Here is a 22,103-nt window from a genome sequence, read left to right as displayed (position 1 = left end):
TTCGGGGATGATTGAAAGCTGTCATCGCCTGCAAAAACAGTATGATGCCGTGGACATCACTGCTTATCACTTAAAAAGAAACAAGCAAAAGAGAAAAGGCCTAGAGAGTTTTTAAAAGCCAGCTAACTCCCACATTCCAAAACCCAGAAAGCAAACACAAACCAGCTCAGCCACGGCTACTCACTAAAGCCATGGCACCACAGCCATTAAGACGGCACACATTAACACCAGGGACAGCTGAAATCAAACTGAAAACCCAGGGAAGAACATCAAGTTGATGGAGGAGTTGAATTCCCACTCAAATTATTCAGCAGAAGGCAAGAAACAAATTACCATTGGCTTTCCATGTTATAAAGGGGCTATTATTTAAAAATCTGGAAAAGCGCTCCATTGCCACGTGCAGTACACACGGGCCGACCCCATATGTTATATATGTTACCCATATATCTCACTCATATGTTATTTCCTTCTGCTCAGCTAGATGTGGTTTGGTTCATTGGTTGATTAATTGGCTTGCTTGTCTGTCTGTCTGTGGCAGCATCTAACGTAGCCCAGGATGACCTTGAATTCATTTGGTAGCCAAGGATGACCTCCACTAGGTGCTGGGATTGCAGGCGGTTTACAGGGGTGGTTTATACAGTGCTGGGATTGAACCCAGCACTCATGTGTGCTGAGCAAGCACTCGGGTTACCTCCCAAGCACTCAGCGAGGTATTTAACATTCATACCTCTTGTCCACCTACTACAGCTCCAACCACTGGGATCTGAATAGGAGTACAACACAATCCCGGCCCTTAGGAAGAGCCTGCATGTTACAAAATTGAGGCAGAATCTTTTAGTGACATAAGACAGATGCAAACAGCAACTAACAGGAGTCATAAATCTATGTTACCCACTGAAGATAGCCAAGGCTATCAAATTTATCATGTGTGAGGTTCCTGACAGGAAAAAAAAATCTGCATGTCAGGATAAGCCGCTCTCCAGACCAGCAGCCTAGGGCCTCACGGGCACCAATGGCGAAGACAGCGGCTTGTATGCGAGTGCCCTCCTGTGCACCACTGCCCCGTCCAGCCCAGGCCAAACCTGTCTCATTCAGCCTCTCAACCTCAGCAAACCACCTCAGGTGCCACCATTGCCCCATTGCTCAGATCATGAGTGGGAGTTTAGCATGCCTGAGACTCAAACCCAGGCGACCTATGACACCCAACCCTGACCTCCCCACCTGTTCCCTTAAAATGCAAAGGCAATGGGGTCGTGGCTACCATAGCCTCTCGGGGAGGACACTCACTTTAAACTAGGCCAGTGATTCCCAGCCAGAGGTGACTTTGACCCCCAGGGAAAAGGGGGGAACTTTTAGTTGCCATCTTCTATTGAGTTGTTGAGGCCAGAGATGGCGATACAGACAGTTCTCTGCACCAAAGAAACCGCCTGGCTCAAAATATCATTGTCCTGAGGCTGAGAGATCCTGCACTAAGCAGCCCCACCCAACCTGTCTGTCACTCACCCCACCCCCAACCTCCAACAGCAAACAGCCAATGAAAAGGCAGGAATGTCTGCATCCCTCCCCTCTGCCTGCACAAAAAAAGGTGTAACTGGTGTTTTTTTAAATGCATGCCTCAAAACCAAGGTTTTGTGAGGATGCTTCACAGAGCCCACACACCTATGATTCTAATGTTTCTTTCCTTAATAAGATACACCTTACATGCAGCTACTTTGAAACTTTTTTTTGCAATCTGATTAAGCCCTCAACTCACTGCCAAGCTGTGGTTTGGGTGGGACCCTCCGGGATAAGTCTGCTGCCAGCAGGCTAAGCCAGCAAGGGGGGGGGGGGGGGGGGGGGTGGGGGTGAGAAACAGCAGCTATTTATCTGCCTGATTAGAACTTGATACCAGCTGTCCCAACAGAACTCCAGAAACAAATGAAGTTCCAGGCCCGATAAGGCTGCAAATACCAGCTCTAACCCATTTAGAAAGGCTGGTGCTCAGCTAAACAGCTCCTGTGATTGCCAAGGATTTTATAAAAACGTAAATATCATAGAGCGAAACTTATAAACTTTCTCTCTTATGCTGAGAAAGTGGAACCAGCTGCTTGCCACAGACCAGGCCTCCGAATGCACTCACTGTGGCCCACCAGGAGTGCACAGACAGCCCACAGGGAAGCTCTTTTTACTTTCTGATCCAAGACTAGAACTGGTCCTGCATCCCAACCCATCCAGACAAGGTGCTCTCTCAGTGCCTCCCAATGGTGCGGTCCAAGCAAACAATCAACAGGGGCAAACGCTGTGTCTCAAACAGAGCAGAGCAAAGTGTAGTAGTGAGGCCAGGCTGCTTCATCCGGCCAGGGCAGGAAGGCTGCTGTTGACTTGGACTTAAAAAGACAGGTGCAGCAACAGTTAAGAGCACTTGTAGCTCTTGGAGAAGACCGGTGCTCGGTTCCCAGCACCAACATTGTGGCTCCCAACCATCCATTCGCCAGTTTCAGGGAGCTCCAACGCCCTCTTCTGATCCATGGAAACCAGGCATACACATGGCACGTATCTTGCTCCTTTCCACCACCATGTAAGACCTTGGAAAAAGTGAAGCCCGGCTGCTTCTCTGCATCACTCACCTCCCTGCCCTATCAAAACGGGCTCTTCCTTTGCTCTGTTTCAGAGTAGTCCAGCATAGTCTGAAATAGAGGTGCCCAAGCCCAGCCCCAGACCGTCAGAACCCAAACCTGTGCTTCAGCATGACCTGACTGTGTGAGAAGCAGGAGGCTGCCAAGTGCCTCTGCAGCACCCTGCACTTCCCTGCCCGTGACGCCACAGCACGCCTCTCTTTTCACGGGTCCTAATCTAGGAAACAGTGCTCATCACAGGCTCCCTGTTCACACGCTGCTCTTAAAGCGGACTCCTAGCCGGGAGCAGTGGCCCATGCCTGTAATCCCAGCACTTGGGCAGAGGCAGGCACATCTTTGTGAGTTTGAGGTCAGCCTTGTCTACAAAGTAGGTCTAGGACAGTCAAAGAAACCCTGTCTCAAAAAAACAAAAACAAAACAAAACAACAACAAAAACAGACTCCTACCATTCCACAGACCCCAGCCGTCTGCTGAATTCTGAATGCAGACAGCCATTTTTCTCCATGCAGGATGAGTCAAGTTTAAAGAAACAAATCAGCTTTCCCTCCCACAAAAAAGGGAGAGGGTGCCTTGGCACAACTGTCCTCCACACAAAGACTATCTGTGCACAGCTTTGCCCTGAGTGGGGTCTGCTTAGACTCCAGGATGTCAAGATCAGAGTGCCTCAACTATGTTTCACTGAAGTCACCTAGGAAGCTATTAGCAACCAGATGCTGGTCCGAATGCTCAAAGCATGCTAATCTCAACACTGCCCAGTGTCTGTGGTGTGCAGCCAGAGTCGGGAACCAAACCCAGCCCTGGACCCATGATTCTCCACTGACCCAGAGAAGGGCCCTAGATTTACTCAGAAACATGGTAGAACTGCAAACACAGGCGCTCAGAACAGACCTACAGCACATGAGCCTGGGACAGGAGCCCAGTTCTTAAGCTCTGAGATGTTCCCAGGAGATAGTGGCTCAAATTCAGGACACACTAAGGACAGGGATCTCCAGCAAAGAGCACCCAGGCCATGCTCCTAGCAGAGGTCCCGTGGGCTCTCTGTAAAGTCTAGGAAGCTGGGTGGTAGCCACAGCCTGTGAAAACAGGTAGGCCCTCTTTGTAGTTTTTTCAGTACTGCGAATCAAAGTCAAGGCCTCAGGTGTGCACCCCGCCTCTCAGCCACATCCTTAGCCTTGAACATGGCTTTAAGCAGACAGCTTAGCATGAAGCTATGCCAGCAGCCTTACTCCGATCTCACTGGCCTGGGTTTGAATCCTAACAGACCTTGGGAAAAATAACATGTCAGGTGTCTACTTCCTCATTTGCAGAATGGGGTATGGTGATAACAAGAGAAACTCTGCTGCTCAATGCTCCACGAACTGATGAGAAATCAATAAATAATCACTTAACACTTAAGCCATTGTGGCAGGAGAACTCAATAAACATAAGCTATTATTATTAACTGTTGTGCTTCTTGCTGCCTCTGACCCCAACACCAAGCACCTCATTGTCCCAGCTAAGCTTTCAGAATCAAATGCCCTCTTCACAAAAGCCTAGGAAGCAAAGGCCTTGGCAGAAGCTCATTGAAATAGAAGGGCAGTCTGCTCTCACAGGGGAAAATACTATCCCATACAAACAGCCAACAGAGCTTCCAATAAATAATCAATGGATTGATTTCAGAAGAATCTACGGCTACCCTTCTCAGCCTTTAGTAGCCGAAAAATCTAATCAGAGAGGGAACTCCTAGCATGGACCAAGGCCTGGATTCAACCCACTGAACCACAGGTAACAATGATCATGAAGATGACAACAACTTTCGGACTAAGTGGGAAGTCTAGCCTGTAGAGCATCGGTTTTCAACCTTGGGGTCGCGACCCCAAGACCATCCCACAACACAGACATTTACATTACGATTTGTTACAGTAGCAAAATTACACTTGTGAAGTAGCAACAAGAATAACTGTATGGTTGGGCTCACCATAGCATGAGGAGCTGTATTAATGGGTCACAGCACCAGGAGAGAACCATGCAGGTAAAACAAGAAATGGTGCTTAGAAACCAGTATCTGGGTCTAGCAAAATGGCTCAACAAGTAAAGCATTTGTCACCATCGTGACAAACCAAATTCCATCCCCAGAGCCACACCCACAAATGCACACCAAAACACACACTGAAACAGTGTAAAAACAGAAATTTTTATCAGCATCTGAAGCCAAGAGGTGTCCAAGAGCAAGGGATTTGTCTGTTTTACTCACAAATCCATTTATTTGCAGTGAATGAAGCTCCTACATGAATGAGCTAGTGCCCCCCAATTTCAGGTATCTCTCAAGTGAGAACACCTCCCTAGAGAGCACTGGCTCCCTTTCATTCCTCAGTGGAAAGTGGATGTTAGCTCTCACATCCAATCAAGTGTGTACACCAGACACTGAGCTCAGAGGCCAGGCAAGGTATGGACACCTCCAAAAGTTCAAGCAGGGTCAGAGGCTCAACAACAGCTTTGATTAGTAGTGAGTTCTAGGTCAGCCTGAGCTACATGAGACACTGTTTTAAATTTTAAAATAATAATTATCATAAGTTTTGTGGTTCAAACTGACTGATTTCTAGGAAATGTCCCACTTAGGCCAACTCTGCACATTCAGATGAAATGAAAGTCTAGGAAAAAGAATGTGTACCAGGACAAATTAAGAATGCAGTAGAGAAGCTGGGCATGGTGGCACACACCTGTGACCTCTCAGGAGCCTGAGGCAGGAGGATCTCTGTGAGTTTGAGGCAAGCCTGGCCTCAAATGAAGTCCTGGCCAGTCAGGACTACACAGGACCACAACCCCCACACCCAATAAAAGAACACAATACAGATCAAATTAGAACCCCACAGGGACACCAGGAAACCTCACACACATTCCACCTCACTCTTAAATTCTGAACAAATCTCTCAGTCTAGCTGTCTTCATCGTGAGTACAGAATAAGCTCCAGCCATGGACCTCACATATCTGAGACAAGACAACCCATTCTCAGTCAGGATAAGGAGTTAGAGTGCACAGGCTTTCCATCCTTCTTGCTTTGACTCCAAAAAGGAGCCAAGCTCTGGAAGAAGGTCCTGGGAGCCCCAGTGAACTCCTGCAGAGGAGGAGTAGGACCAAGCACTTCAGAAGGCCCACACAAGATCTTGCAAGCTTAACAAGAGGGAAAGAGCAAAGCTCACTGCAAAGTCTCTACTGCTCAGCTGTGCAAACAAATAAAAAGGTCCATTTCTCCTGGATCCTCTCCTACTTGTCTGTGACCGCACACACAAGCATGCATATGCACGCAAAAACACATACAGAAACCACTTCACATCTCCAAAGAAAACAACCACAGAAGGTGTACACAGTTTGTTTTTGTTGCATGTAGTGCTTTTCCCCTAAATCACATCTGACTGCGTTAAAACAGCAACCTTTGGCCAAAATACTCTTAAAACAAAGCTTAATTGGTTTTCAAGTAGCTCTTCAAAGAACCCAGGGAAACATCTTCTGTAGGTCTCGGCCTTGATTGCAGAAGTGCTCTTGGAGGCTACAATAATGACCCCGAGTAGGAATGCTGGAGGCGGGCCCTCCAGGGAGGCTACAGCAATGCCTAACTGTGTGCACCACCTCTGCAGGCCATCCCCAGGAGGCAGCTCTGCCTTTGCATGTCTGCAATTAGGGTTTCATCCTCCTAGTCAGCATGGGTCTTCATCGCTCGTTAACAGTGATGGTGGAGAACTTCCAAAGTTGGAGGACCAGAAGCCAAACTCCCTCCCAGATGGGGTGACCCAGAAGAGCAGCTACCAGTAGCCTCAGATGGTACATAGATCATTTTGTCACTACCCCTGCAAATATGCCACTCACTCTCCACACAACAAGCAATTGCCATACATTTCAAAAATGACATTCTGGCATTCTGTGAGCAGGCCTCTGTCTAAAACAGATGACTGATGCAAAGCTGCAAATACACCCCTCAACCTCCCCTAGGCCCATGGTAGGTGCTAGTGTAGGACAATAGGCACAGGCACATGTTCCTTCAAAAGATGTTCAAAACCTACTAGTCCTGCATTTGTGATATGATGAAGCTGAAAGCAACAAAGTATCCAACATCACAGAACAGTACTGTATGATTCCACTTATATAAAGCCAAAAACAAAAAAGGAAACAAAACAGCTAAGGGAATCCACTGGTGAAATTTCAGTTTCTAATGGGGAGAGAAGAAGCCGCAATGCTTGGAAAAGGGAGGAACAAGGAAGACTTAAGAGTATTTCATCAACTTGGTAAACTTAAGCCCAGGGGCCACAATCCAGCTAGTATTTGTATTTATAAATAAAGTATTATTGAAACACACCCACGCTTTTTCCTTCATGTTCATCTCAAGATGCCTTTGAACCAAAGGAACTTTAAGTTAACCAGAGCTTAAAATTTGCACAAGCCCACCTGCACACTGATGTGGGTGAGGCCTCTTGAATGCTCACACATCACTAAGTCCATCCTCCTCCTTACACCTGTGGACTGTGCTGTGCCTCAGGGACAAGTCTGAAAAGCCATTGGTCTAGAGCTCCACTCAGGGATCAGGCTCACATTTAGCATACAGGTGGCCCTGTGTTCCATCACCAACACAGACACACAGCAACAGAATTAAATAACAATTTATTATCGTTATTAATAACAACTGTACATCATGTGTTTTATGCACCTTATACTGTGTTCTCAGCCATGCTCACTGTCCTTGTCTTTTCAGACCCGAGAAGGGCTAGGAGACTGGATCAAAAGTGGGGAAGGTCCCAGCATGGCCCCTGATCCTAGGGGAGAAGAGATATGTCTATAGTATTGCTCACAGGCCATTCACACCCACGGTGAAGTTGGCTGAGTGCTGAGGTGACAGAGGGGTAGGGAGGGCAAGAGGAATGAATCTCATGTGATGCCCGGTGTCATACTACCAAGTTATTTTAGGACAGAGCTTAGGAGAGCAGCAAGCTCAGCTCCTGCTGAAATACAGTATTTATTAAGGTTCATACAGTTTTAAGTTTCCAGGGAAGAAACTGCTGCCCCAACTTCACGCAGGATTTCAGCTTTGCATGAGAGAAGGCAGAGAAGGCCAGGTCTGTTTTCTGTGCTGGGAGGGGCCGCCCTGCCTCTCCTCTCACCCCAGCCAGGCTGAAATGTCCACAGAATTTTGAAAACAATCTTATTCTGTCTAAGCTCTGCCTTTTCTTCCCTCTGCTTCTTTTGCTTTGTTTTTGGCCATTTATCCTTTGATGATCACGCTAAAACTACAGCTAGCTGCCATTTGGCTTGGCCTTGGGCTGGTCCAGCAGACACTGAGGGAGAATGGACACTTCTGAAAGCATACTGCTGGAGTTCCAATAAAACGTCCCTCTGTTTGCCCACATGGGCATCAGGCCTTAGCAAATAGAAGCAGAGGAGAACAATACTACCTGTTCATGGAGGAACAGGGATGGTTTCAGTCCTTCAAACAATAAGCTCTGTAATTTACTCCATCTTCCTCCTGAGAAAGGGCCTCACATGGCCCGCGTCGTGCCAGGTGGTTTGGAGAAAGACGAACTGCGCCTCCAAACAAGGGACACTTCAGCCCGGGGTGTAAAGATTCAACAGCTGGGCTGGTCCCGGGCTGGTCTCTCAGTGGCATGGCCCCAGCCAGCCTTTCCACACCAAGATAAGGATCACTGTCCTATTCAGCCTCGACAATTCCCACACCCCAGGCAACAAGACTTTCCAGCCCTCCTGTGCTAGAATGGCCTCCCTGGGCCTGGGGACACTGTGTTTATCCACCCATTCATCCAGAGCTGGGGTTTGGACTTGCTTTCTAACCAAGCCTTAAGTCTAAACTGTTTTCTAAAAGCAAGACTTACTGGGCCTTAAAAGGAAGCGGCTTCCAACAGGAAGTGTGCCAGAAAGAAATGGAGCGTCACGCTCACCACACACACCAGTTTTGAAAATATCTGGGCACGGAGGAGTAAAAGTCAAGACACGTGCTTTGACCCTGAAGTACACACAGAAAGTCAGTGCCCTCACCCAAGCACAGAGGTAACAAATTTTTTTAAGCCCAGCCACTACAACCTGGAAACAAATACAAAAAGACTAGGAACCAAGAACATTTTTGAAAACCCTGCTGACTCCCTGCCTCTCACTGGAAGGATAGTTCCATTCGCCTGCGGCAAATGGCTATTTCTAAGTGACATGGAGGCTGAAGTGGATTTGAAATGGCAAAGCTCAGAAGAGGAAACATGGTGGGTGGAAAAGGAGAGTCCCATTAGACCACACATGTGCACGCACACCCATATGCATACAGGTATTCATGTGTGCCCTCACACACTATGCACGCACATGGTGCACTCGGGCATGTATAGTTGCACACATGTGTATTTGGACATATGTGTACACTCACCTGTATACAGGCATGCATGTCCACATGCACAAACACACTCAGTACACAAGTAACCTGCAAAGGCTTCTACCACAGACTAAGCCAACAGCAACATAGAGGGGCCTAAGGCAGACTTCCACACCACAGCCAACACTCTCAAGAGCCTCCTTGCCAAGGAAGGGTTAACACAGAGCAATCAAGATGTGGGGGTACAGTGAGGGGGTACACTGAGGGCCACCACAAGAGGCCTCCCTCATAGCAAGGCCAGGCCGGCAGACAAGAGTGCATTAGTGCGCCTGACTGCCGCTGCCGCTGCTCTTCAGCCCCACACCTGTATTAGTCTGTGATTTGTTTGCCTCTGGATTTGAAAGAATGGAAGCACTACAAGAGCAGGAAACGGGATGCTCACCAGCAGCCAGGCGCTCCGCCTTTCCCTTCCAACACTTCCAGGGTCACATATCAAGGGGCCCACGAGAAACCAACTTTTCAGGGCGATCAGGGCAAAAGTGGTCTTCTTAGCACCACTTACCATGATTTCCATCCACAGGAAGCAGCTCTCCCTGCTGTCACACAGCCTCTCGCCCAGCCCTCTTTCTCATTCTTCCTGTTCACATTTGTCAACTGTTTTACTCCCAACTCAAAGCCCTTCCCTCAGCAAAAGGCAGTAACCACAACCAATCTGGAGTCTGAGCACCCATGATGCCAGATCAAGACAGTCTTAACAGATTTATCTTTCTTTTCATATCTTTAAATCATTTCAGGAACACATCTTCTGTTCACTTCCCACCTCCCTCAATGCTTCAAATCACCACCACCATCACACCTTCATAATGATAGCACCATCCTCATCCCCATCCTCATCACCATCAGCATCACCATCACCATCCCCATCATCATCACCATCATCACCATCCTCATCACCATCATCACCATCACCATCATCAACATCATCTAGGTGAGGGAGGCAGAGAATAAAAAGACACAAGAGACCTACACATTGGTAATTCGAGCTTCAGAATCTCTTGGCCTCCTACCTGAATTGCAATCTGGTGTTCAATCGTTTTGTACGCAGAGTAATGAGTGCTGCCGGATTGAAAATGGAGCTGTAGGAAGAAACCAAATCAAAGCGTTCTGCTCATGTCACAAACTACAAGAAAACATCCTAAGCAGTTCATGAATAGCAGACAAACCTCCCTAGACTGAACTGCCGCCATGGCATTCAATCAAGACCTGTGGACTTTCATTATTACGGATAAGATAATCACACGAATATGAATTGTTGCTTTGGTTTTGTTTTTGGGTTTTTTGTTTTGTTTTTTAAAGCACCAATTCAATAAGCAAAAAGGGGAGGAGGAGGGGCAGGAGTGAGAATCAGTGACATGGAAAGCAAAGAATGAAGCCCATGAAGACACAGAGGAGGCCAGTGGGTGCAGAGCAGTGGGTGCAGAGCAGAAGGCTGAAGAAAACGGAACAGGGTGCTGTAAGTCAACAGTTTGAGACACGTAGCCAAGAGTACAGACAGTGAGGGCTGTGAGAAGCCACGAGCCTGCATCAGGACAAGCCCCACCCCCTACATCTCTAACAACTGAGCCCTGGCTCTCAGACACAAATCTATTTCTGGGAAAAACAAATGTCTCCACGGAATTCAGGGGCCACCCAGTACCTTATACATTCTTTCACCATGAGTAAGCCATCAGATCCTAAGACCTCTCCACAACCCACACTCTAGTACCCTACGCGTCCCCCCAAAGCGAGCCAAGAATGTAAAGAGCCCCAGGTAGGTGGGGGCCAGCTCTCAGTAAGTCTGCTCATGTCTGGAACCAGCACTTTCCATCCAGTCTTTCCCTCTTCAGCTACACTCCACCTCCACGGTAGAAGTGAACACCCACAAGCACCAAGAACCCTCCCCAAATCTTCCTTCCCCCAAACGGTAGTTAACCTTAGCATGCAACCCACTGGGAAAACAAGCACCATGGGCTGAGACATTTTATAAATGACCCAATAATGATGAGGAAGGGGGCTAAGGGTTGAGGGCATGTCTCTGCAGTTATCTGAAATGCATTACCATACTCAAGCAGATGAGGAAGCATCACATGACGAAGAGAAATCCCTGCCTATGCCCTTCCTTTGGCAGATAAATCAGGAGTACCTCCTCCAAACACTTGGACAGACATCATCCTGATCATCTGTACTGCATCACTACAAACTAAAAGGACCACAGCTTCAGAATTAAGTTACCAGAACCCTTCTGTGTTTCAAGTACCACTGGGGCTGCAGGAGAGTTTTAAACTCAGTTAATTTATAATCTTGTTCCCTGGAAAGAAAGCCATTCAATAGGGCCCATTTGCTCTTTTAAAAGGAAAAAGATGGCCGCACATTCTGAACTAAAATGTAACACTCTAGCCACATTGCCCAAAACAGAAGATTAGTAAGTACCGTTTTTTAGGCTACAGTGGACTTGAAGAGGATTCCAACAGTCCCGAAGAAGCTAAAAATGGTATATGTTTTCTGTAACAAAGCATGGTGATCAAAATCACCAAAAAGGTGGGAAAAAATAATAATACTCTCTGTACATGCCAAAGCAAAGCAATAAAGCGCACTCCCTCATACAAGTTAGTATGACAGTGTAAACTAATACTGTCTCCACACACACAGGCCCCACACATTCACAAAGCAGCCCATCCAAAATGATTGGCTGAAAAGAAAGATGCTTCTCTGCCCTTTGTCCCCCAACCAGTCACCCCAGTCAGTGAAGCTGGGATTTCGCTCATTACTGTGACAATTTTCCATCACGTTAAAACAACTTTTGTGTTGGGGACAGGTCTCTCTGCGAGTTTGGAATTCCTGGCAAAAGAACAACTCCTGCCTGAGAGGCAGTTCTCTCTCTCCTCAGCAGAGCAGGCAACAGTAACAACTTGGTCCTCCCTTTCAAGGGTTTTATTCTCCTCTTTTCCAATTGCCCAATTCAGAGCTTAATGGAAACTTGTCCAAGCTTCTCTTCCCACAAACCCTGCGGAGCCCCAGGCAATCTGTACTCAGGGTAACCACAGGAATCTTATATTGTCAATTAAAATTGAGTGGACACCTGATAACTGCGGATATGCCGTGGAAAATAATTTCATTTTAGTCATCGTCTTATGAATAAATTAATGAAACTGTGGCTATGCCAAATGTAATTTTCACTTGTCCAGTTCCATTCTTAATCTTTGCATTCATCACCTTCCCATGTAGCACCAAATGAGCCTGGAGTGAATGCTGCAATTAAAATGGTAAATGCACACACACATACACGTACACAGAGGGTTCTAACGATGGCAGGAGAGTCCTGCATCAAGAACCTCCAGTTACACATGCCCACACAGAGATGCCATGTACGCATACAGACTACACCCTCACACCACTTTCATACCTGCAAACGATGTAACTTCCTTAGGGTACCAGCAATACAGAGATGCTCTTACCCACTCACAGTTCTAGCCTGGGCAAAAGACTCCCTCAGAATCTAAATAAGATCTCTCCCAGCAACCAACCGCCGTGTCACAGAGACTTCGCAGCCTACACTACCTCCAGCAACCTCAAACAGCTAATGTTCTTGTTTCTCCTTGGAGTTTCTACCGCCTCTTCCCCAAAAAAAAGGCTTTCTGAAACACACAATTTTATCAGCTTTTTGTGCCTTTCCTATACAACATGAAAATGCCTTGTTTATTTACAGTCCAGCTTCTTAAAGATGAAATGCACATATTCCATAGGAACTTGGCACTATAAATTGAACTGGTCTCTTGTCAGCCTGTCTCTGCCTCCCACCCGCACTAAGGGAGAAGAAAACAAAACATGCTTAAGCCTGTGTGGTGAAAGGGTATGTGGAGACAGAATCCAGGATAAGATGGCTTATGTCTTATCTGAGATTAAAAAGTTGGCACTAAACCAGGCGCGGTGGCACACACCTGTCATCCCAGCACTCGGGAAGGCAGAGGCAGGCAGATCTCTGTGAGTTTGAGGCCAGCCTGGTCTACAAAGCCAGTCCAGGACAGCCAGGGCTACACAGAGAAACCCTGTCTCGAAAACAAACAAACAAACAAGTAGGGTCTACATGTTTAAGCTGCCCTGCACAGGTCACCTAGAAGGCTCGAGGTCATTTCCTCATCCATCACTGTGCCTTCTCTATCTGGGTGCACCTTACGCCTAGGACTGGGGTCTCTCCCTTAAAGCAGGCCCCAGGGTCCCTCCATTCTTCTTCCCCCTAGGAAGCCCCACAAAAGGACATTTGCCCTCACTAGTCACAGCAGGCAAGCACCCTCTTGATGTGAGCACTCAAGAAGCCAGGCCCCACCTGTCCTGAAGAGTCAGGGAGAGCGGGCAGTTTTAATCGTATGTTTGCAACACTCTAACTGCTTCCCTTATTACCCTATCTCACTTCCTTTGGCTTCATTTCTAATCATTGCCACTGACTCTAAAGTTGATGCTGCAGATACTGAAGATCAGAGATACCCAGGGATAGAAGAGGAAACGGCCTTTGTCAGCCACAGGAATCCCAGGCTCCAAGCCACAATCAAAACAACGGGCTTCCAGTGGGAAGAAGAGACTCTACAGTACACTTCACTATAGGGATGAGGTGGGGCCTGGGCTTATTTTTCAGTTTTATGAATCACCTGTCTTTCTCATATCTATTTGATTGGACACATGTGCAGGCTCTCTCTCTCTCTCTCTCTCTCTCTCTCTCTCTCTCTCATATCAGATCCACTTTCTAAGTGGCCTGGGTTTCCTTGGGTCTTGGTCTGATTGCCTTCTGTCCTTACTTGAAGTCTCATTTCCACATCACCAGCACTAAAGACAACATGTTTTTCCAGCACAATATTTGAGACCACATCTTAGGCCCTCACTGCTTAGGGGGGACTAAGGCAACAAAACCACATCATTTATGTGCCACAAAACACAGCCCACCCCGCCAGCCCTAGTCCCATGTGGGGAGCCTTTTCCATTCAGTGGGAAATAGACTTGGCGCTTACATCTACCCATCCTGCTACTGCCCACTTAAAAAAATGCCAGGTAAGCCTCCCACTTCAGGGGGCATCGACACTGGGATGCCTCGTAGATTCTTGGGTTTGCAGTTCCTTCAAAGATCCAGATGGAGAATCTTCGCCTCATCCTAAAACCAGTGTCTAACAAAGGCATTGCCTCGTCACTTCCTGATATTCTACCAGAAAAACATAGGCTGCAGAGCGCATGCCCTCAGACCCAAGAAACCCCCTCTCCCACTGTCTCACCATTCCATCAAATGTCCATTTACCTTCATTAATTTCTCTCTCTCTCTCTCTCTCTCTCTCTCTCTCTCTCTCCTTTTCCTCAACCTGAAACCATGAGCTATGAGTCAGAGCTGGATCGTTAACTTTCACAGCTTCCACACATCCACCTACTCACATTTGGGGAAAGAAGTATTGACTTGCAACATTGCCTGAGACCAAAATCCTCTAAAAAGAAGGAAGGGGGAGGGGAGGGAGAAAGCAAGGGGGGAAGAGGAGGGGGATCGCTTCAAGAAAGTTTTCTCTGAGTCTCTACTGGGGATGCTCCCTTCATTGTTTTCCTGCTTGAGCTACAATCTCTGGCAAAGAGAGGCTGGGGCTGAGCTTGCTGCTGCCGATGGCTGTAGGCTTTTCTGGGTTGGCTTTTGAGGAGAGACTAGTTGGTGTTCTTTGGACATCAAAACATGATTAAAGTTCTTCATCTGGGAGTGAAGCTGAAGCGCGTTCCTAGCACACGGGGCACGTGGGCCGAAGTGCTGAGGCATGTTCCCAACGCAGCAGTTTTTGTTGACACTAGCTACAGAACACCCTCGGAACGCTGCTCGCCTTCCTCCACTTAGCAGTCCCGGAGTTCCGGCTCAGCACGAATTAATTTGCATTAATGTGGACTCCGTGTGTCCTTCCCTCCTTATGCCATCGCGATTCCTCCAGCTCAATAAAACTGACATGACAACAACACGGCACCGCTTATTTCACTTTCTAAAACAAACAAACCCACCCAAAGATCCACATGGAGCTTCTCAATTTTTTTTAGGCATTTTTACTAATATATTTAGTACATCATAATTGACCCAGCACGGGGGAACCTAGTTATCTTCTCAGTAAATATTTATAGCATCACTCTTTCCCATTCATTGTGCATTTTCTTAGAGGATCTCACTGTAGCCTACATCTGCAATTCATTGACTTTACAATTTACCACATGTTGGGATGGGAGAGGTCTTAGCTCCATTTGAATCACTACACAAATATGCAAGTGATTTATCGGTTTTAAACTGGAGACTGCAAGAGAGGGACTCTGCTTTCCTGAGTATTACTTCTTCTGGCAGACCATGAACAATTACAGTTCGTACTAATTAAGCTCTGTAAATGTGCTGGGCCCTGCTAATGCCTACCAGGCCTCACATTTATTTTCATGATGCCAAACTTTGGCAGGCCACTGTTAACTCCTTCAGAGCTGATATCACTAATAGACGTGTCTTCCCCCACTGCAGCCTTAATTGTCTGGGGCTACTTCATGAAAAAAAAAGAAAGAAAGAAAGAAGGAAAGGAAAGGAATATAACAGGCTGAATCATCCACACAAAATCAGATGTGCCTAAGGAAGAAAAGCCTATCCTGGGAAACGTGGAGAACCGCAACTGATAACCCCTTCAAAGACCCCACAGCCCAGTCTTTGTAATGAGCTGTTAAGGGATTCATATATCCCTAAGGGCTAGTAAGTTTCTGCATTCCATTGATTAGAAAATAAAACCTTTCAGCCAGGGTCTTTAAGTTTGGGTTGGATTGGAGGGAAAGTATTTGCCTAGAAATGGTAGAGCCATCTGCCTGCCTTGTTGTGTCATTCAACAGTCCTCACACTTGCTTTTCACCCCACCACACACACACACACACACACAGAGAGAGAGAGAGAGAGAGAGAGAGAGAGAGAGAGAAAAGAGAAAAAGAGAGAAAAAGAGACAGAGAGTGCAGCAGCAGCAGCAGCAGAACTATGTGGCCTGCTTTGCCAAATGTTCACCAAAACAATCCACTCTTTAAAATGAAGTTAAAACCTCTCTCGCAGCTGGTCTGGACCTCAGATAATGCTCCAGCCAGACTCCCCACGTCCAGATGCTTAGGGGGAAACTGATAGGAAACATATTGGTTGCCAGATAGAACACCACGGGTAAAGAGGATTGCAGCCAGGCTCTGGCTCCAGAGCAAAGCCACATAGTTTTTAAAGGTCCCTCTTATCATCCTCCCGTCCCTCACAACAAGAAGTCATTTCTGGTGGAGGCCCATCTTGTCCAGTCCCCCACCTCCTCTGTAACACTTCTCAGTCAAACATTTATTCTGTTCCTCTGGCTGAATACGGTTCCCATTGATCGGTATGCACCCCCACCCTGCCGACCCAACATCAACCTGTTTTTCGTTCTGTTGCTTGTCCATTAAATCCTTTTCCTCGGCTATCTTCACTGTACCTCACGTTGTTTTAAGCCTTCATATTAACCACAGCACCATGCACTGTCCGTATTTCCCCTTCTAGCTCAGTGAAACGTCTCTTAAATTAAAGTACAGTCTCCCATATCGGGTTTCTTTAAGTACTGTGGGAAATACGCACGATATAGGCAAAGTGGTCTCAAGGATAAGAGAGGGGATTAAGGAAGGAAAGAGGAAAAACAGAAGAAAAGGAGAGAGATGCAAACACCCCAAGCAACTTGGCTTTTGAAAAGGGCACTGGAGTGGACATCCCTCAGTTCCCATCCCCCAAAGCGCTCTGTATAAATGCGTGTAACAATAGCCTAGGGGAACAGGTCCGCTGCCAAAAGAAGGGGATGCCTGTCTCAGTCAACTGGGACCGCAGAGGTGTGGGGTGGAGGCGTGAGGGGGACAGCTTTTGAGATACACACACCCCCATCTCATTGCTTATAATTAGTGAGAGAAATCTGAGCCACTGCCAATGTCTGCGGACCTTAAATATCATAAGGGCAACGTGGCGTCAAATATCTTAACATTCATAAGTGTTATGGGCTGCAAATAAAGCCTGTGGATTTATGACTTGGGGAGCTTGCCAGCAAAGGACTGGGGCACATTTCTTTCAGCAGGCCTGTTGAGGTGCAAGTTTGCCTTTGGTTGTAAAATTAACCATTTCCTTCACAAATGTGCTCAATTATAAATCTGAGGTGAAGGTTTACTTGCATGGTTGTCAATATCTCCTCCGTAAAGACACAGACACACACACACACACACACACACACACACACACACCTCCAAAATAAAGCCCTGGGGAACCCTGGTCAGCCCTCCTTCTCAAAACGTTGACACGTGTCAGCAGTTACAAATGTGGTTAAAGACATCAGAGTCTACTCCCACCAAGACTAAGAAGCTAACAACACCTACTTCTTTGGAAGCTTATTTGGCAACTCCAAAAATATTTTTTCTTAAGAGAATAAATCATTCCCTGTCTAGTCTCCTTCCCCTCCCCAATACAATGTCATCTACTTCCTGTGCAGGAGAAAGCATCTGCTAAATCCAGGTTGTCCCATACTTAACCGCCAATAAACCAACTTCCACATAACTTCCAGACAGCTGGGGGAAAGGTCCTCGGGAGTTTTTAGTCACGGTCCTAAACACGGGTCCACACAAAAATTTGCAGCTGTCCTTTCTCTACAGCGCATTTTAATGTGATTCGGGAGGCCCTGTGTCTAACATCTGACAAAACGCAAAATCCTCTCAAATGCCCTCTCCTCTACCACTGTGCAGAAGTGAGGGAGGCTGGACGGCCTCACCCAGAGTGGCACACACCGTTTCTTCTGTATGCACCCGGGCACCTTGCGGGATGAGAGAAGGTACTCAGATCCTGAAAAGATTTCTACCCTAATCCTGAAAAATGCAGCTTCTGGTATAACCATTAAATTTCAGTTCTCTAGCATTTTCTCTAAAGCAACATTAAAAAAAAAAAATGGCATGCAGAATTGCAGCCATCCTGGGCCACTAACAGAGAGCACAGCATTCTTGGTGTCACTCCGGAAACCTTCCCGTAACTTTTTCACAGCTTGCTACCAGCAGCAACTCCCAAAGCAATCCGTACCAGGAAGAGGAAAATTGGGGCAGAAAACTCCAAGCAAGAACCAGCAAAGACAACAGCCAAAGCTGGCTTCCCCAAAACAGGAGCAAAGTTCCCCAAACCACTTCTCCTAGATGAGCCCAAATACTACATTTATTCCTGGGGCTTCAGGAAGCCATAATAGTCACAAACTGCAAAGCACTAGCATATTAAATTTATAATCATTAAAATATGACTTACTGGGTAAATGCTGAGCCCAGACATTAAACCCTAACTTCTGAAGATGAGCACAGAAGATTTGCTGCATTGAGATTAAAATCTAAACATGTCTGCCATAAATATTTCTGGAGGAGATGAAAACAATTAGCATCAATACTAAAAAAGGCTGAGAGCCCCTGTTCTTTCTCAAGGCGATAAGCATTTTATTGTTCTCCATTTAAAATGTAATGACCTATGTAATTACAGTAATATTACATTGTTATGGAGGTGCTTGGAATGTCACACTTTGAAAAGTGTTGTCAAAACAATCAGGGGTGAAGGTGGGGGTGGGAAGACAACAGGGAAGGTCCAACATTAACCCTTCACACTCCAGGGTCTCAAGTCTTTTGTGTCAGGAAGGATTATGTTGTTTGAGTAAGGCAAAAACATCCATTTTTTCGGCAAGCCAGAAAAAAAGAAGTTGCCCGGCTAAATAAAACCTCCTCAATGAATAGGCTCCCTCTTGGTTTCCTTTAAATGTTCCATTCCACGGTCAAAAATGAACTCAAGATGCTGCTTACTTATCTGCTCAACTTAGTAGCAATGAGCTCCACTGAAGAGCAAGTAACTTTGCCTAGATGAGAGGTGTGAGAATACCCTTAAAATGACGTCTCACACCTAGCCCTGGACCTACACTGCAGCCCTATTTCCTGCACGTTCCGAGGAAAAAGAAAAAGTAAAACTAAGCCTTCCTATCAACTTTAATATTGTTACAGTATTCTCTAGAACACAAATGTTACCAGAATCTTGATATTGCTACTTCCAGCCCTTCTCAGCTACTTGACTAGACTTCTCCTTAATGTATCTTTCTATCTGCCTGTATCCTCTTCATAAGCCATTTTTATTAATGTATCAAAGATTAAATTAATGTTCTGAGGAAATCTTTGTCGGTTTAAAGTAAAATCATTACTATCATGCTTTACGGCTTTGGCAATTAAAAGATTGTTCTAGAGATGATATATTATTCATCAAAAGCCAAGTTAATGATACTCCTTAATTCTTTACATTCTTAGGCAGAAAAGCAGAAACCAGGGTTCCAGAAAGTCTATTTTTCAAAGGATTCGGCCCTTTGGCCAGTACTGTTCACAACTAACAGAAAATATAGCAAAAAGCACCCAGCCAGGAGGGACAGAAAAGAATGAATGAGCTTACCCCTAATTTGTCTTTACAGCTCAACATTCAAAACCAGACCCTATGCAGCCCTGAGAATTTCAGCCCTAGGACGCTGGTTTGCCTGTGGGTCCCACCCCGGGAAGGCTATCGAATCTGGAATTGCAAGCTGGCCCTAGCTTCCAAAGGCATCTAGAGGGACACGCGCCCGCCTCTCAGCTCCTTGCCAAGGCTCCGTTCAGCAGCCTAAATAAATAACCTCAATTTCGGAGCACGAGCTTACCCAGGTAAGCGAAAGGAAAAAGTGAAAAGAGGCAGTGTGCACAGCCATGTCTGCTGATGTTTGACACGCAAATGCTAACAGCCTACTGGGTTCAGAAATGCCTTCTCACAGTCGATCTGCTGTCACAGCGCAAGGCCACCCGCTATGGCCACAATTAAAATAACTAGACGCTGTCTATTCCTACAAAGCCCACAAAGGGGGCCTTAGGTTGGGAACCTTCCTTGTCTCACCGGGAAATCATTTATTTGCTTTTAACAATTTCCCTGTTTCCTAATTACAGCACAACACAACTGTGTGGGTTTGAAGCGGTGGTATGGCAAGATCGCCAGCGGTCACGGACGTGCAATTTGAAAAGGGTCAAGAAAGCCAACAAGCCTGCCATAAAAGCTCAGTATTCTGATGGCCTTTCGGGTGGCTAAGTGGATTTTAAAGTAACGCGAAGGAGGTCTGCGTTCTAACGAAAAGGGGAGGAGGAAACTCCCAGGATTACTTTGGAATGTTGCTAGGTCCAGTTTGCTAACACACCGATTCTTTAAGATCCCACCAGCTACCAAGAAAAACAGCAGGCGCGGCTTCGGAGGCCGCCCCGCAGCCTCCGGAAAGCGCGGGCCCTGCTGGCCGAGGCCGGCTGCACCTCTGTCCGGGCTTCCACGGAAGGCACGGGGGCAGGGGAGGGGGTGTGATTGTTTCTAACCTAGGCATTTAAAAAAAAAAAAAAATTACCGGTCTAGCGTGCTCTTGCCATTCTGCCAGAGCGGGGGTAAAAAAAAAAAAAAAAAAACAAGTCAAACCTGATAGTTAATATTTTAAAACACTTGTAGATCTGACTGATCCTTCCCAGCACTGCTCAACAGTGGGCACATTTTTTAGATCGCCGCCTTGAATATGCGAAAAAGAACAAAACTAGTGTGTGTAAACACGAGGTGGGGACTGCGACCAGAGGTGCGGAGTGACACCCCGGGAAGCCTGGCACAAACGCGCCTTGTGTGTGTCTAAAGATTCGAAATCCAGGCTTTTAAAGGGGGAGGCGGAGGCGGCAGGGGACAGTGCGCGGGCAGGGGGCAGAGGCCCCAGGGGAGGGGATGAGCTGGAACAAATGTCGCGTTGAGTGCGGGAGGTGCGCCGCAGGGAGCGTCGGGTCGGAAGCCTGGCACCACGCGCTGCCCTGGGCCCTCAAAGTTGGGCGCCCGATCCCCAGACAGGGAGGCATCCCCAAGCCTCCTACACTTCGTTGAAAGAGCTCACCCTGGCCTCTGTCCCCGCCCCAGGGGCCCACAGTGAGCTGGTCAGGGAAAGGAAGGCCTTCACACCCCATCCGAAGGCACCGAGTTTCCGTAACAGAAAAGTCCACTCAAAACAGGCCATCCTGACTACACACAAGCCCGAGAGCCGGGCACACGGGCCTCGCCGCCACGCGCAGCTCGCAGCCAGCAGCGTGGGGCACCCAAGCCCTGCCGGGTCTGCAGAGAAAGAGCGCGCCCAGGGCCCCGGGCCTGCGAGGGAGCCGAGCCTGCAAGTGTGACTTTCCCGTGGAAGAAGGGGCCAAGAGGCCCGCAAGCCTGCGAGCGCCACTAGGAAGCTACAGAAACGACTGGCTGAGGCCAGAGCCGGACGCTGACGCGGGGCCAAGCACCGCAAGCCTGGAGCCCAAGGCACCGGGAAACCCGCGCGGCCCCGCCAGGCCTCCCAGCCGGCAGCCAAGGGGTTAACCTGGGGAAAGCTCAAGACGCACAGAAGAGGGAAGGAAGAGAGGGAGAAGAAAGAGCAGCACAGTCCTCTTCCCAGGGACAAGAAACAAACACCACCAACAAGAGGGGGAGGGGAAAATCAGAGCTCAAAAAAAAAAAAAAAAAAAAAGAGGAAAGGGAAGGAAAGGAAGGAAGGAAGGAAGGAAGAAAAAGAAGCAAGGAGAAAAATCAAAAGTCCAGACTGGCACCCACCACCCCAGCTGAGCCCTGCCTGGGGAAGAGAGGCTCCCGGACCGCGAGGCAAGCACAAGGAAAGCCAGAACATGGCGAAGCGCAAACAAACCCAGTCCACAAAAGGCAGAGAAAAAGTTTGGAGAGTTCGGGCCGCGAGGGGGGAGGGGCGGGGGGAGGGGCGGGGCGGGGGAGGGGCAGGGCATGCGGGGCCGGCGGGCGGGCGGGCAGCGCGGGCAGCGCGGTGGCACTTACGGTTCGGGCGGTGGGCGAGAGCGATCCGTTGGGGAGGTAGGGGCTCGTCAGGTCGGGGATCATGATGAAGGGGTAGCCGGGATACGGTGGCCCCTTAAAGAGCCCTCCATCTTGCCTCTTGGCCGCTAACATGGCGGGGCGGCGGAGGGGACGGCGGCGGCCGCGCGGCGCGGGGAGAGAGCGGGAGAAACTTTTTAGCGAGTGTCGCCCGAGGGCCCGCGCGCGTCC

At 47.8% G+C, this 22,103-nt stretch overlaps 1 protein-coding gene across 42 annotated transcripts in view; it reads right to left on the bottom strand.

Annotated features, from left to right (window-relative positions):
• The window catches only part of Tcf7l2 (transcription factor 7 like 2), a 188,251-nt gene that overhangs the window by 164,779 nt on the left and 1,369 nt on the right, over positions 1-22,103 (bottom strand). For 24 of the 42 annotated variants that reach the window (XM_055630045.1, XM_055630050.1, XM_055630049.1 and 21 more), the window contains exons 3-4: positions 21,876-22,000; positions 10,021-10,089 (exon numbers count right to left, since the gene is read on the bottom strand). In XM_055630045.1, the coding sequence (XP_055486020.1) occupies positions 10,021-10,089; positions 21,876-22,000 (194 nt within the window). The remainder of the gene's footprint in view (positions 1-10,020; positions 10,090-21,875; positions 22,001-22,103) is intronic. The other 18 variants (XM_055630051.1, XM_055630061.1, XM_055630068.1 and 15 more) reach the window with 1 other exon arrangement.

Source organism: Psammomys obesus, unplaced genomic scaffold (assembly GCF_907164565.1).
Source record: "Psammomys obesus unplaced genomic scaffold, mPsaObe1.curated_primary_1811, whole genome shotgun sequence".
Taxonomy (NCBI): domain Eukaryota; kingdom Metazoa; phylum Chordata; class Mammalia; order Rodentia; family Muridae; genus Psammomys; species Psammomys obesus.
The sequence above is the reverse complement of the archived record's forward strand: the minus strand, read 5'-3'. Positions and strand labels throughout refer to the sequence as shown.